The sequence below is a fragment of the Megascapheus bottae genome, chromosome 21 (assembly GCF_031878675.1).
Source record: "Megascapheus bottae isolate mThoBot1 chromosome 21, mThoBot2.hap1, whole genome shotgun sequence".
Classification (NCBI taxonomy): Eukaryota; Metazoa; Chordata; class Mammalia; order Rodentia; family Geomyidae; genus Megascapheus; species Megascapheus bottae.
The window spans coordinates 9,864,488-9,879,286 of NC_143529.1; the positions used below are offsets into that span (position 1 = coordinate 9,864,488).

Genomic DNA, 14,799 nt, shown 5'->3' on the forward strand with positions numbered 1-14,799 from the left:
ATTTCAAATCAAACAATATAAGTGATGATAGAGAAGAACAGAGTATCTCAGCTAAAGCAAATCGGTAGGTGAGACTGGGGAGGGATGTTCACTTTGTTTTAAATAATTACTTACATATCAAGATTGCTCTCGAGAGACTAAATAAGATCTGTAAGAATATCAGCATTTGGTCCTTTCTTTCCCTTTCCTGTGATATTAGGGATTGAAACCAGGGCTTTTTTTTTTTTTTTTTTTTTTGCCAGTCCTGGGCTTGAGCTCAGGGCCTGAGCACTGTCCTTGGACTTTCTCAAGGCTAGAGCTTTACCACTTGAGCCTCAGCACCACTTTCGGCTTTTTTCTATGTATGTGGTACCGAGGAATCAAACCTGGGTCTTCATGCATGCTAGGCAAGCACTTTAACCACTAGGCCAAACTCCCGGCCCCAGGGCTTTTGTTATATAACTTAGATGTGCCTTTTACATCAGGTTAAAGCACTTCAAAAATATTGACTCATTTATTCTGCTAGCACAACAAAAATGAGAGCTGAATTATTCAAGTGTTTGCTTAGCCCAGTGCTCAAACCACTTCTTCCACTCCTTTCCTGCCAGTGTGCCTCTTCCGGATTCTTGTCCACCTGGAGTTTTCACAGCCCACCTGGCACTGAACTGTCTGAACTTGCAGCTTAATCCCTTCAGTCTTAGGGGGGGCTCAAATTAGAAACAGGAAATCAATTTCTGAAAATTTAGTCATAAAACTTATACTTTTCCATTTGTGAAACAAATCATGAGAAAACATGCCAAATTGGCAGAGAACTATCAGTTCCTTCTTTCCTTTATAACAAAATACCGAATGAAGCTGGGTGCAGTGGCTCACGCCTATAATCCTAGCTACTTAGGAGTGAGTACCACACTGGGCATTTTACAGACATTATTTTAATTTCACTGTACTATAAAGGAAATATCATTGAGCCCATTTTATGGATAAGAACATTGAGGGTTCCTGGGACTAAGGAACGCTTCAAGATGATACAGTACCATCTTGGAGATTGCCTTAAAGCCTATGTGCTTCCTCCTACTACTCTACCTGATTACAGGTAATACCTAAGTGCGTATTTCTGGAATTAGTAACCAAAGGCCAACCTATAAATGATTCTGAAGACTTTGGCAGAGCTGTGCCATGAGAAACCCTATTCTTATCCTTATCTACCTGCCATTCCTTATTTTTCTTGGATTATCATAACTGCTAAGGTATTAACCAACTGCCAAAATGTGGTTTACTTTGCGTCTCCTTACAGAAGATATCTGACAGACAATAAAAGAAAAACTCAAGCAAAAGACCCTAACATGGTATAGCATAGATCACAGGGACAGTCTTTGCCTTTTCCCAGAGGGTTAGTAGTGAGGGCTAGGGAAAGGAAATCCCTTTTTCTGCTATTTATTCTAGAAAAGAAAACCTGATTTCCCTCATTTGTCATAATTAGTAGAAACCTTGGGCTCTCCTAGCAGAGATTTACAATAGAACAAAGCCTAGATACATAAGGCTATATAGAATCACTAAATGAAAGGACCTCCAGGATATGAGTGATTATTGTCCTTAATGGACTATGTTATCTCACACTTTTTTTGCTGTTCCTTGGTTATCTCATATTGTTACAGTATTTCACTTAGTTATCTGATATATTGGATATATGTTTATTTGTTTATTTGAAATAGGATAGAGAAGGGGGGGAAACAAGATGAGGGGCGGGGTGGGGGGAGGGAAATGGGGACTAAAACATGAGAAAGGGTATCAATGTTTGTGAAGTAATGCACCAGAAGGTGCATATAATGTAACCCTTCTATTAATTACAATTAAAATATATGGGGAAAAAAGAAAACTTTCTAGGTGCAGTGGCTCATGACTGTAATTCTAGCTACTCAGGAGGCTGAGATCTGAGAATCACGGTTCAAAGCCAGCCTGAGCAAAAAAGTCCATGAGACTCTTATCTCCAATTAACCACTAGCAAACCGGAGGTGCGGCTGTGGCTTCAGGGGTAGGGTGGTAGCCTTGAGCTGAAGAGCTCAGGGACAGCACACAGGCCCAGGGTTCAAACCCCACGACCAAAAAAAAAAAAAAAAAAAAAAAAACCCAGCCCCTAGAGCTGACATCCACTTGTGAGTCCCAAGTTAATGTTCATGTAGTGAAATAGCTTTCTAGCAGCTAGGAGGGTCCTCTGCCAAAATCCCCACACCCCAGTGATCATCACACTCAACACTCAGCCCCACATCTGGTTTCCAAGTTGCTCTCTGTGAGAAGTTGTGTCCTTTTTCCTCATTGGTGGTCACGTCATTACCTATCTTCCATGTCATTCCTGGGAGAATCTCCAAGCATCTGATGGAAATTTCTAGATTCACCAGTTTAGCCTAGGACGGCCAGAGTAAGAGCTGGGAGGTGACTGTTAGAAGGAATCACTTCTGTAATCCTCCTGGCATTATGAGGAACTGAGCAACTAAAGGAACTCAGAATGCTAGTATCTAATTTAAAAAGAAAATGAAATTGACCACAACCAAGACCACAGGCCAAACCTGTTACACCACATCTTCTAGTAGGGGTAGCCCCCAGGTCAGGCTCAAGGTCACTCAAATCTCTTTTTGTGAACCAGCCCAAATGCTTCCTTCTTTGGACAAGAGGCAGGTCAGTGTCACTAAAGAAAGCACACTGCGGGGCCGGGAGTTTGGCCTAGTGGTTAAAGTGCTTGCCTAGCATGCATGAAGACCCGGGTTCAATTCCTCGGTACCACATACATAGAAAAAAGCCAGAAGTGGTGCTGAGGCTCAAGTGGTAGAGCTCTAGCCTTGAGAAAGTCCAAGGACAGTGTTCAGGCCCTGAGCTCAAGCCCAGGACTGGCAAAAAAAAAAAAAAAAAAGAAAGCACACTGCAGCCAGATATGTGCAGGACCATATTCTGAGGAAGGCCTGTGGAAATTGGGAAATTTTAACACAATCAGACCAAAACCAGGCCCAATAACATAAAGCTGATAGGTTTGACATCCTCATTATAACAATAATCACCTTAACCACTTTTATGTGCTACATACTGTCATGAAGCCAACACCATCAAAGCATATATATAATTTATATGACTTATACAATCTACCAATCAAATATTGGATTTCCTTTGAAATTGAGCTCATAAGAAAAGTTTGTATTTACGTAAGGACTTTTTAATCTGATTTCACAAGGAAAATGCATCACTAGATTAATGAAATAGGTGTCTTTGATTTTTAACAATTCTGTAACTGCCTCAACAAATACATTCTTAGAATACATAAAAGTTAAGAGTCTAAGGAAGATCGTCACAATTCAAAATCACTAGCTATACATGCTATTTAAGGAATTAAAATTTTAGGTTTTTGAAGAGGTATTTGATGCAACTTAAGTGCTCACTAGCCACACAAGAGAGCACAGATACACACTTGTGTATGCAGTATGGATAGCACTGGGTCAGCTAAGGAAGACTATGCCTTGAATGTAAGTGGAGACTATTCTAAGTGACAAAAATATTCTTTGTATAACTACTTGAATAAAAGGGTCCATGGCAGAACATCTTTCCATCTTCTTCTGCTATTTTTTATGTCTGGATTCTTGGTGTCTGACACTATCTTCTCAAGGAAGATTGCAGAATTGTTTTCCTATTTCTTTTAGATTGCTGCATCAGAGGACCTATGCTTGCTGCTATGGCAGCTTTCCAAGAGGCTAACTACAATCCACGTTAAGCAAGGATGGCAGCAACATGCACCTCCCTGTCTCATGTATAAAACACAAGTGCTTATGGAAGTTTGAAACAGGCCTGACTCATCAAAAGGGTGCATCTTGGCCTGGGAGTTTGGCCTAGTGGTAGAGTGCTTGCCTAGCATGCATGAAGACCCAGGTTTGATTTCTCGGTACCACATACATAGAAAAAAGCCAGAAGTGGTGCTGAGGCTCAAGTGGTAGAGCTCTACCACTTGAGAAAGTCCAAGGACAATGCCCAGGCCCTGAGCTCAAACCCAGGACTTGCAAAAAAAAAGGGGGGGGATATCTCTTCCTTATTTGGAGATAAGGAAGGGGCTACATCCAGGACCTCTGGCCACTAAACTTTCCCATCTACAATTTCGGGGATGGTAATCTGTTTATTTATTTGAAACATAGGCTACCATGTTGGTAAAAGAGATTTTATAGAGAAAGATTGTATATTGCTGGGATGTAAGACATCTTAGAAAATATCTCTTCTTTGAGTCAATAGTTACACAATCAAATGAGGCCAAGCAATTGCTAAAGAGTATGAGGCTCCAGTACAAGCAAAAACAGAAGGAAAAGAAGGATGATAAGAAGGAGGAAGGAAGGAGAAGAGGAAAGAGGAAGAACAGGAGGAGAAGAAGGGGTGGAAGAAGAGGAGGAAAACAAAGAAGAGGAACACTTCAAACTCAAAACTTTTATCTCAGCAATCTTCAGATGCTTGACATCATTATTTAAGGCAACAGTTTTGTGCATACTTGCTGACAAATCATTGTTAACTATAATTGTCTTGGCTGTCTGTTCTACTCTGCAGTGGAATCAAAGGTTTCTAAGCTCTGACTCAAGACAATCACAGTGAGTCCCAGGAACAAGCACTCCAGGACTGCACTGATTCCCACTTTACATTTGTGCTCTCCTTCCACTGGCATTCATTTTCCCCCTCTGGTGCTCATGTGTGATTTCAGAGCTTTCATTTGTTTTTATTGACAGCACCAAATCTAATCTATTTGTATTAGACAGGTGATGATGCATTTGCTTCCCCTTTTAGTTTACTGAGGTCCTAAAGCAATGTCTTACAGTTTTTCACCAAAGGATTTTTGAGTAAAGTGACTATGACCCGAAAGCATTCACTGCCAACTTGCAAATGAAAGTAAGGATCACATTGACCAAAATGAGAAGTGGGTTCACCACCAAGGATACATTGTATCCCCACTGTGAGGCTATGGGAACAATTTTCTACCATGTGTTCACATTTGATATACTGTCCTTGAAACAGCTCCCATCTGCAAGAGTAAAGCCATATGTGCTTGGGGAGATAGTAAACGAGTTTGTCGAATATGTGTATGTGCATATATATGCATATATGGTATATCATATAATATATGGACATATCTATGACATATAATTCTGAATGTGTATTTATATATAGGTATATGTATTTAATGCATGTGTATATACACAGATATTAAGCCTTTATTGATTAAAATGACTTTTAGCAGTTCTGATGTGTGTATGTTGGGCTTTTACCTTAGTTTGAGACAGCTTTGTATTTAGTTATGTTTCTTTTTTTATTTGTATTATTTTTAAGTAGTTGTAGAAATGACTTGCCATTTAACAAAGCTGTTTATGAATACAAGGCATCTTGATCCATGTTACCCCTTTGCACATTCTCATCCACCTCTTCCCTCAATCTTCTTAATTTTGTAGGGCATACATTGAATTTCTCATCTTCATGTGCCTGCCCTTTTCCCTTAACTCCACCCTGTCCCTTTCAAGTACTCACTTCCTGGTGTTGGTTTTATTGAATGTTGACTTTGCCTTTCTTAAGAACTACATCATTTGCACATTCCCTTGAATGTACCATATTTCAGTCAATACATTCATATACATTTGTCGTCAAGTCAAACATGCTTATTTATACATTTATAAGATAAATCTAGTTTCCACCTAGAAAGGAAAACATGCATTCTGGGCCAGACTTACTTTTTCTCTTTGCAAAAGAAGAATCAATGCAATGAGAAGTTTCTTGATGCAACAAGAACTTGAGGCTTCATGTTCTTAATATAAATGTCTCTATTATATCTAAATTAGCCACTACTCTGGCTGAAATGTAGGACTTTAGAGAATATACAAGAGTAAAAGGAGTATACGAACATAATATTTAAGAACCTATTGAATTAAATGTACCTGTTTGCTTTACATTAACACATGCTTTGTGCCTGTAGTGGTATTTTTTTTATTTCAGTTTTCTTTTTTAAAATTAGTTGTACAAAGGAATTACCATTCAACAAATTAACTTATTAGTACAATGCATCTTAATTAACGTCACCCCTTTTATCATTCCCTTCCATACTCCCAACTCAACCCCCACTCTGCACTCATTTCTTTCTACATTTCTTTCTTTTAGAATCAATGTAGAAAATCTAATGTAAGCGGAGTTAAAATTTATCCGAATTGCATTTCAGCAGCTCAAGAAACATAACTCGTAAAGCTTAGTTGGTTATATTTTTTGATAGCAGCCAAAAATGCACAATTTAGAAAAAAATCCCTCAAGTCTATCACTCTTTTCCTCTAGGAATAAATTCTCTTTCTGCTCCTGCCCTCCCAACCATGAATGTGTGGTTTGTCGTTATCATTCTTAAATCAAAACTCTAGTAATGCTCAAAAAGTATCAAATCTTTTCATAAGCACATACCAATCAAAAAGAGTACTTTTTCTAACTTAGCACCTCAGACACAAATCAAGTAGATGGGGGGATAAAAGCACAAAAATCTAAAAATTAAACTGGGTGCTAGACTTGAAATCTCATAAGCATCCTCTAGTTTTAGTATAGCTCTCTTAATATAGCCAAGTTTTTTTGTTTCGTTGATTTTTTATTTATGTATTTTTTAATGCGAAGGGGGAAAAATTCCCTACCAGAAGTGATAAAAATCTCTCAGATGGCTAAATAGATAGCCCCAAAAGTTTTGTCTAAATCCATGCACACACCTAAAATAAAACTGGCCAATAAATCTTGCCACATAGTACATTTTAAAAGAGCGGCACTTGGAAATACAGGATAGCAGAGATGAGGCACTACCTCTAATTAAGTACAGACTAGGAGAAATTATTCTTAGCTTAGTCTATGAAAGGGGGTGGTGGAAATTTCTCTTTTGCAATTCAAAATTATTTTAAAGATAGAACATTTTCTTTTTCAATGTCTTCATTAAATGGAGCTGTTAAGAATTGTCTCCCAACCATCCCCAAAAGAGTACAAAGCTAACCAGGATTCACCCCATATGCTCAGCTTTGAAGTGTGAAGCTGTGACCATCCCACTAGAGTCTTACACCACCATCAAAGCCATCTCATTACGCCCAGCACTGAGAGTTAAAGCGTCGGGTCTTACCCACTCCAACACAAACACTGCATTAACAAAGCAACCGCAATATTTCTCCCCCACATGGCTAGGACTTGAAGAAATTCTTACCATATGTACACATGCATGAGATACAAAATTTATTGTGCTAGAACATCATTGAGAAGTACATTAAACATGCTGACTAGAATGGGATGTTATTCTAAGGGACTGGAAAAAATAAAAGGCAGCTGATCTTTCTGATGAAAGAACAGGAATATTAGGCTGAAAAATGAGATTGAGTACAATTCCTAAATTGCATTTTGACTGACACATTCTCTTGCCTGTTCTTTCTTGAGGTAACAGAAAAATAATTTGAGGTGAAAGGAAATTCTACTGTATATCAGTAGATGCTACTGTATACTCTGTCAGGTTTTCTCCAACAAAACAAATAAATGTACAGATGATAGGGTGATGGAAACAACTATATACCTAAATGAACAAAAAGGAATTACATTTGCATCTCTGAATTATCTACAATTTGCATGGAGGTAAAAAAATTACAAAAAAGAAGAGAAATAACATAGTACATTAAGAAAAATAATCTCACAAGATAAATCTCTTGTTTCCGAATCTTAGAGTTCATTTCATTTACTCTCATCCTATATGACCTTAGGTCAAATAGGTTTTGAGCTATTGTAATCCTCTATGAGGACAAAAACATGAGAAAAAATATAAATGTGACAGAAGTAATGCACCTACTACCTGATGAACTCTGACAATAAAAAATGCAAAAAATTGGAAAGAACAGGAGGGCAGCTGCTCCCATAAAGTACTGTTCATGTACAAAGACCTTCATGGGAATTGTCAAAAAGTGCCAAAAAAATGTATCCTGGAAAGAAAGTACCATCAGTACTCAGTTGGTTTTCATGTAAAAAAAGCAATTATTAATATTAATGTATGAACCTAATAATTTTATTCCTTTGTATTTTCTTTCAAGATTTTGTATACAGGACAAAACAAAAGTTACATTGTTGCATTATTTATAACATGGAAGAACTGGGTGATAATCTGAATATTCACAAATAGAGGAGTAAAATATCATTTAAGTACGTAAAAGGAATGAGCTAATGTCTACATAATTCCATGGTTAGATTTCTGTACTGAATGAGTAAGCTGTAGAAACATAGTGTTTTTAATACAAAAACATACAACCAATGCGATATGGAGTTGGGGCACATATTATGCCTTCCATATTCATAGGCTCTGCATCTACAGATCCAACCAACTAGAAAGCAAAAATAATTACATTTGTACTGACCATGTACAGACTTCTTTTATATTAGTTATTCCATAAACAACATAGTGCTACAAATATTTATTTTATTAACCATTATAAATAATGTATTCATGTTTTTAAGTGTACAGGAGGCTATGCCTAAATTAAATGCTAGACTATACCATGTTATGTAAAGAAACTGAGCATTCATAAATTCTATTATGCACAGAATATTCTAGAACCAACTTCCAATGGATACTGAGAGACAACTGTATAGAGATATACAAATAAAATCATGGAGAATTTCTGCATTGGGACATACCATAACCTGGCAGGAAATCAAGAATCAAAATGCTTATCAGAGGTCATTTTAGCCTCATCTACAGTACGTAAAGTTTTATAAAAAGAAGAGCTAAGAAAAAATTAAGACAAGGCCTAAGGAAAAATTATTGCAATAATCCTTCATACTTCTGCTGTCCTGATGGATAAATATGAATGTTCTCTTTTGTGTTTCTATGCAATGAAAAAAAAAGTTATTCACTTGAAGAATGATACTTTGCTGACTTAAATGACACAGAGTTAAACTATATATTACTCAGTATCTTATTTTAACTTGCCACATAGCTCTACTTGTTTCATGAACAAATTTCATGGTCCTAGCTTTGTTGGGAAAAGATACTCTGTTATACTTCTTTAATAGACAAAATCCTGGAAATGGTCTGGGTAGCAGAGGCTCACATCTGTAATCCTAGCTACTCAGGATGTTGAGATCTGAAGATATGGTTCAAAGCCTGCTCTGAAAGACAAATTTGAGAGACTATTATTTTCAATTAACCAGTAAAAAGCTGAAAGTGGAGGTACAGCTCAATTGGAACTTGAGTGAAAAAGCTAAGGAGGAATATGGCATGAGAAATACAAACACAAATACTCCAAAAATATGCTATTTCTCTAAACCATTTTACTCTATATAATTTTACAAATAAAGAACTAATAAAGGAAAAGCCATTTGCTTCTTCCTTGAAAGTTCCAAACTTAGAATTCCAGAGGTGATTCTACTTCCTTCCTCAAACCTTATTTGGAATCTTAATAAATAAAATAGGAGAAAGGGATCCACTGTCTTTATAGTAGACGAGCCTAGTTTGGGCCCTAGTGGCTCAGAATCCCATCCACAGATCTTTAGAGTGACTATCATTGACCATAAAGAAGGACTAACAGTGATAATGGCTGGTAGGATGCAGAAATACTACTCTCATAGATACGATCTCCCATATTATAGATGCCAATCTGAAATAAACTGAAAAGGTGACTCAAAATCTATTTTATGAAACCAACTGGCAAAGAAGGGATATGTGCTCATGTTCATCCCAAATTCTAATTTATTGCCTCTTTCCTCTTTGTTTTCTGTCTACTCCTCTGCCTGAGGTAGTTAGTGAGGTAGTGCATGTTGATCAGAAATAGAAAGGCAGACACACGTGTATATGTAATATACACGTTGGTGTTGAACCTGTCATTTCCAAATACTGCTCAGGCTATTGACAATCTTACATACGCTTTCAGAGAATACCTGAGTGTCCTAAAGAATCATTTAGATGGTACTTGGCAAAACCACCGAATGGTCAGAAATCCCTTTGTTGCTCACATGTATAGATTCAGCTTCATAGGACTACAGTCAACTTCAGTGGTGACCATCATGTTTGCTCCAAAGGAGCCCTACTCAATTTTTCCTGGCATCATTTCCCAGGAAACAGTAAATAGGCAAACCAAAACAGTGATTGGCAGAGCTTAACAACAAACTCCTGGTGAGGAATGTGTCAGACTTCTTGATATTAGCTTAATATATATATATATATATGATATATATCATATAAATATATGTATGTGTGATGTGTTTGTTCACACACACATATATACACGCGCGTGTGTGTGTGTATCCCTTTTCTAATCCAAACTAAAGCAATCCATTTGGTTTTGCTACCACCCAGTACTATACTTGTAGTTGTAAGCTTCCCAATAAATTCCCATCTGTGCCATGTTAACTCTATATGCCTCAGCTTTCTTGAGTTTCACAGAACCTTGTGGCCAGTTTTTGTGCTGCAAGATCAAGTCATAGAACAACATTATGTGTCAACATAAAGCCCGCTCCCCACTGCAAGAAGCAGCCATGAACACATAGTGCTCCTCAAAATGGCAAATAAGTGGTTTGCAGGAATTAGTTTTCTTTCCTGTATTCAGTTCCCAACCCTCTTCCTGGTTTCTGGCCGTAAACAGTATTCAGTAATCTCAGTCATCTTAAATCCCCACCCCAAAGTCAAGCCCTGCCATCTTCCTTTCCCACAGTCCCTCTCTTCTTCACCATTTCTCCGCAAGCTCCATCTACATAAACCACACTACTCCTTCGTTCAATCACCTCTGGGAGAGAAATGCTTCTTGCTCATGACTGATGTTTCCTTCCTCGTTGAGACAGTTCTAGTCTTGCTGTCTATTACAGGTTGAATTGTCTCTCTCCACCCCACCTACAAAAAAGGCATATGTTGAATCCCTGCTCCTAGAATGTGACCTTATTTGGAAATAGGACCACTGCAAATATAAATGAGATCATACCGGAATAAGTTTGGACCCCTAATCCAATATGATCAGTGTCCTCATAAAAAGGGAAAATTTGGACACACACAGTGAACAGAAGTAATGCCATGTGAACAGGAACGGATTATGCTTAAGGCAAGACAGAACAGGCCCTTCCTCACAGCTCTCATTAGGAACCAACCTGTTGACATCCTGATCTCAGAATTCTCACCTCCAAAATTATGAGACAGTGAGTATTGTGTTGTTTAAATCACCTAGGCAATAGCATTCTGTCACCACTGCCCTAACTTAATATATTGGCTTTGCTCTTTCCCAACTTTTATTCTCTGGTAGGGTGCTTGAGAGAGCAGCTGGCTATGTATAGACTTGCCTTGGCTTTACCTTTCTCCTGATCCTAAAGCTGTCCAGAAGGTGGTCTGTGCTACCTGTGCCTGGCTGGATAAGTCTGTCTAGCTCTCTGGCTAAGTCCAAAGGCAGTATTTCCATCTCTCTTCTGCCTTTCTCTTCTGTGGAACTGGTTCAAAATTTGGGATAGAAAGAATGGAATACTTGTTGTGCCTTTTTCTCTAACCCAGCCTTTGGCCTCTTATCACCCTGGAGACAAGGCGTGGGAAGGCTCTTTCTCTCCTTGCTAATTCTATTATGATAGCATAAACCTCATTCTCTTTCTTCCCACAGCCTTTTTTATTTTTAGCAATTTTAAATTTAGCAAATTTTAAAATTTTAAATGTTTAGCAATTTTAAATTTTAACCCAGTATATAAAACAAAACAAAAAAAACTATCAAATCCTTTTTCATAAGAAAAATGTCACTGAGGCCCAGGAAGGTGGCTTAGCAATAGAATGCTTGTGTAGCATGCGTGAAGCCCTGGGTTTGATTCCTCAGTATCACATAAACAGAAAAGGCCAGAAATGGCACTGTGGCACAAGTGGTAGAGTGCTGGTCTTGAGCAAAAGAAGCACAGGGACAGTGTTCAGGCTCTGAGTTCAAGCCCCGAGTTCAAGTCCCAGAATTGACAAAAAAAGAAAAAGAAAAAGAAAAATATCAGTGAGATTCTTTATATTCGTTTTCCCATCCAAGGCTTTGAATTCAGTGTTTGCTCCATGCACTTAGGGCATGGGATTTGAACTAGCTGTCCAGTGATCACTGGTGGCCAGTCATTACCCTATTTGTTAGAATGGTATTAAATTAAGATAATGGGAGTGAGGTCAACAGAAGAACTTACTAGGTAACTTTTTTATTCTTTCTTTCTTTCTTTCTTTCTTTCTTTCTTTCTTTCTTTCTTGTTTCTATTGCTCTTGTTTTTGCCAACATCTTTGCTTGCATCTGCCAAAAAATCAAACATGAACATGTACTGCTACTTCCATGCTGTTATTATGATCATCTTGAGAAATATACCTTCCTTCACTGATAGAGACTGGGGAGATGTCTAGGTATGTACATGAGGATATGTAGACGCTTTGGTTTATGCACTTAATTTTACTGGCCCATCAATGCTACCAACATCTTTATACCAGTGTCTTTTAACTTTCTAAGTCTAGTAACCTTGACATTGAAAGTCAGTGTAAATGCTAAGAAAGAAAGGTCCCAAAGAGGGGCTTGGAGTTTGGCCTACTGGTAGAGTGCTTGTCTAGTATTCATGAATACCCACATTCCTCAGTGCCACATACATAGAAAAAGCCCACAAATGGCAAAAAAAAGAAATGTCACAGAGATCAAGGAATTCAAAAAGAGATCTCTAAGATATTGTAACCTTGGCTTAAAAAAGTACCTTCTCTTAAGCATCATCAACTAAATACCATATCCATTTCTTTTTTTTATTGTACTTAATAAAAGGGTTACATGATATTTGCCATATAGAAGGTGCATTAGTTCACATACATTGATACCCTTTCACATGTCTTGGTACCCATTACCCTTCCCCCTCATCCCCCATCTTGGTTTTCCCCCCTTCCCTATCAATTTTCAAATAATCAAATACAAATAAATTCAATATATCAGATAACAAAGTGATGTACTGTAACAATATGAGATACCCAAGGGACAGCAAAGGAGATGAGAGATAACATAGTACATTAAGGACAACAATCATTCGTTATATGGCTTTTGTTTCAATATCCTGGAGGTCCTTTCAATTAGCTTCATACTATATGGCCTTATGTATCAAGGGTTTGCTCTATTGCAGATCTCTGCTAGTAGAGCCCAAGGTTTCTACTGATTATGACGAATGAGGGAAACCATTGAGCCTAAGTTCCTTTGAGTCTGGCTTACTTCACTTAATACGATTTTTTTCTAAGTCTTTCCATTTCCTAACAAATGGGTCGATGTCGTTTTTTCTGACAGCAGCATAGAATTCCATTGTGTACAAATACCACAACTTGTTGATCCACTCATCAACTGAGGGACATCTAGGTTGGTTCCATATCTTTGCTATACCATATCCATTTCATGGAGCTTTAAATATCTACTGTAAACAAATTTAAAGTCCCTAAACTGTAAGATCCCCAGAGCTGCTTTTTTCTTTTTTTGGTAGGTCATGGGGCTTGAACTCTGGGCCTGGGTGCTATCCTGAGCTCTTCTGCTCAAGGCTACCCCCCCCCGACCCCTTGAGCCGTAGCCCATTTCCTATTTTCTAGGGTTTATTGGAGATAAGAGTCTCATGGACTTTAGTGCTGGGGCTGGCTTTGAACCTCAGACCTCAGCTCTCAGCCTCCTGAGTAGCTAGGATTACAGGTGTACGCCACCGCGCCAGCCAGAGCTGCTTTTAATAGCAAGGGGTGAATGTTTAATGTCTACTACAGGAGTTTTTCAAGTTTTAACTATAAGTCTTGTTTGTGATTCTAGACTAAGAAAAAATAATTGCAAAAAGTGTACAGGCAGGCAGCAATGACTTCATACATTCTCCCTATTCATCCTGATTAGAGCATCAATCTAGGACATTTATTCTTGTCCTTATGTCAATAAATCTTATTCAATATACATCATGAATGACATAGGGAATGAGAAAAGGCCAGTGCTGCTCCCAGTCATGATCAACTGGGACTTAATCGTGCTGAGGTGGGCCTCAGAAATGTCTATCTCAAGGACAAAAGAGGACAGCATTATCTACTATAGCCCTTCCACTAGTCAAGTATTGCCCAATGAGGTGTTAAATTGCTGGCATTTAAAGTTACAACACAGCCCCGGCAAGAGAAGAGAGTATAGTTATTTGAAGTATAATTGGGCTGGTCCATAAGTTTTGATAGGTGTTAAGCTAGTTGATACCCAGTCCCTCATTTATTATTTTTCTTCTCTATTAGTACCTCTGTGTTGCAGTGGATCTAATAATTCTCCTATATTTATTAAGCCTATAGTGATACACACTTGGAATAACCATGAAATTCTCCTTCATAGTTAAAAACGTACTGAAATCACTGTGGGCATCAATCTTCATAGTGTTAAGTACTTTTTATCTGGCTTTTTATCTGGTGGCAGTATCCTGTGATTTTCAAATTAAATGCTTATCATATATGCTCACATACCTGTAAGATCAACTATGAGTTTTACATGATGACAATGAAAGTACTGTTGATATGAGAATCCAGTGCCTAAAAGGCCTTATCTCAGCCACATCCAATGCTGCTTTATCAGACTACCTCCACAGCAGATGGAGAATCCTTGATGTGAGAAGTTGCTCCTGATTTTCCCGCTCAGTCCATATTTTGACAGCCTGTAATGAGGTCATCGAAGGGTCTCAAAATGCCCACACAAGTTTGCTGCCTTCTGAACATCTCATCAAGTCCTACAAGTCCTAAGAACCCTCCAAAAGAAAACGACCTATGAGGCTAGTAATTCAAATCTAGCTCACTAACATTTGATATATATATAA

At 38.0% G+C, this 14,799-nt stretch overlaps 1 protein-coding gene across 1 annotated transcript in view; it reads right to left on the reverse strand.

Annotated features, from left to right (window-relative positions):
* The window catches only part of Ftcdnl1 (formiminotransferase cyclodeaminase N-terminal like), a 33,740-nt gene that overhangs the window by 4,355 nt on the left and 14,586 nt on the right, over positions 1-14,799 (reverse strand). Inside the window, 2 exon segments of the mRNA XM_090354562.1 lie at positions 2,544-2,676; positions 2,893-2,933. Coding sequence (XP_090210688.1) covers positions 2,544-2,676; positions 2,893-2,933 — 174 coding nt within the window.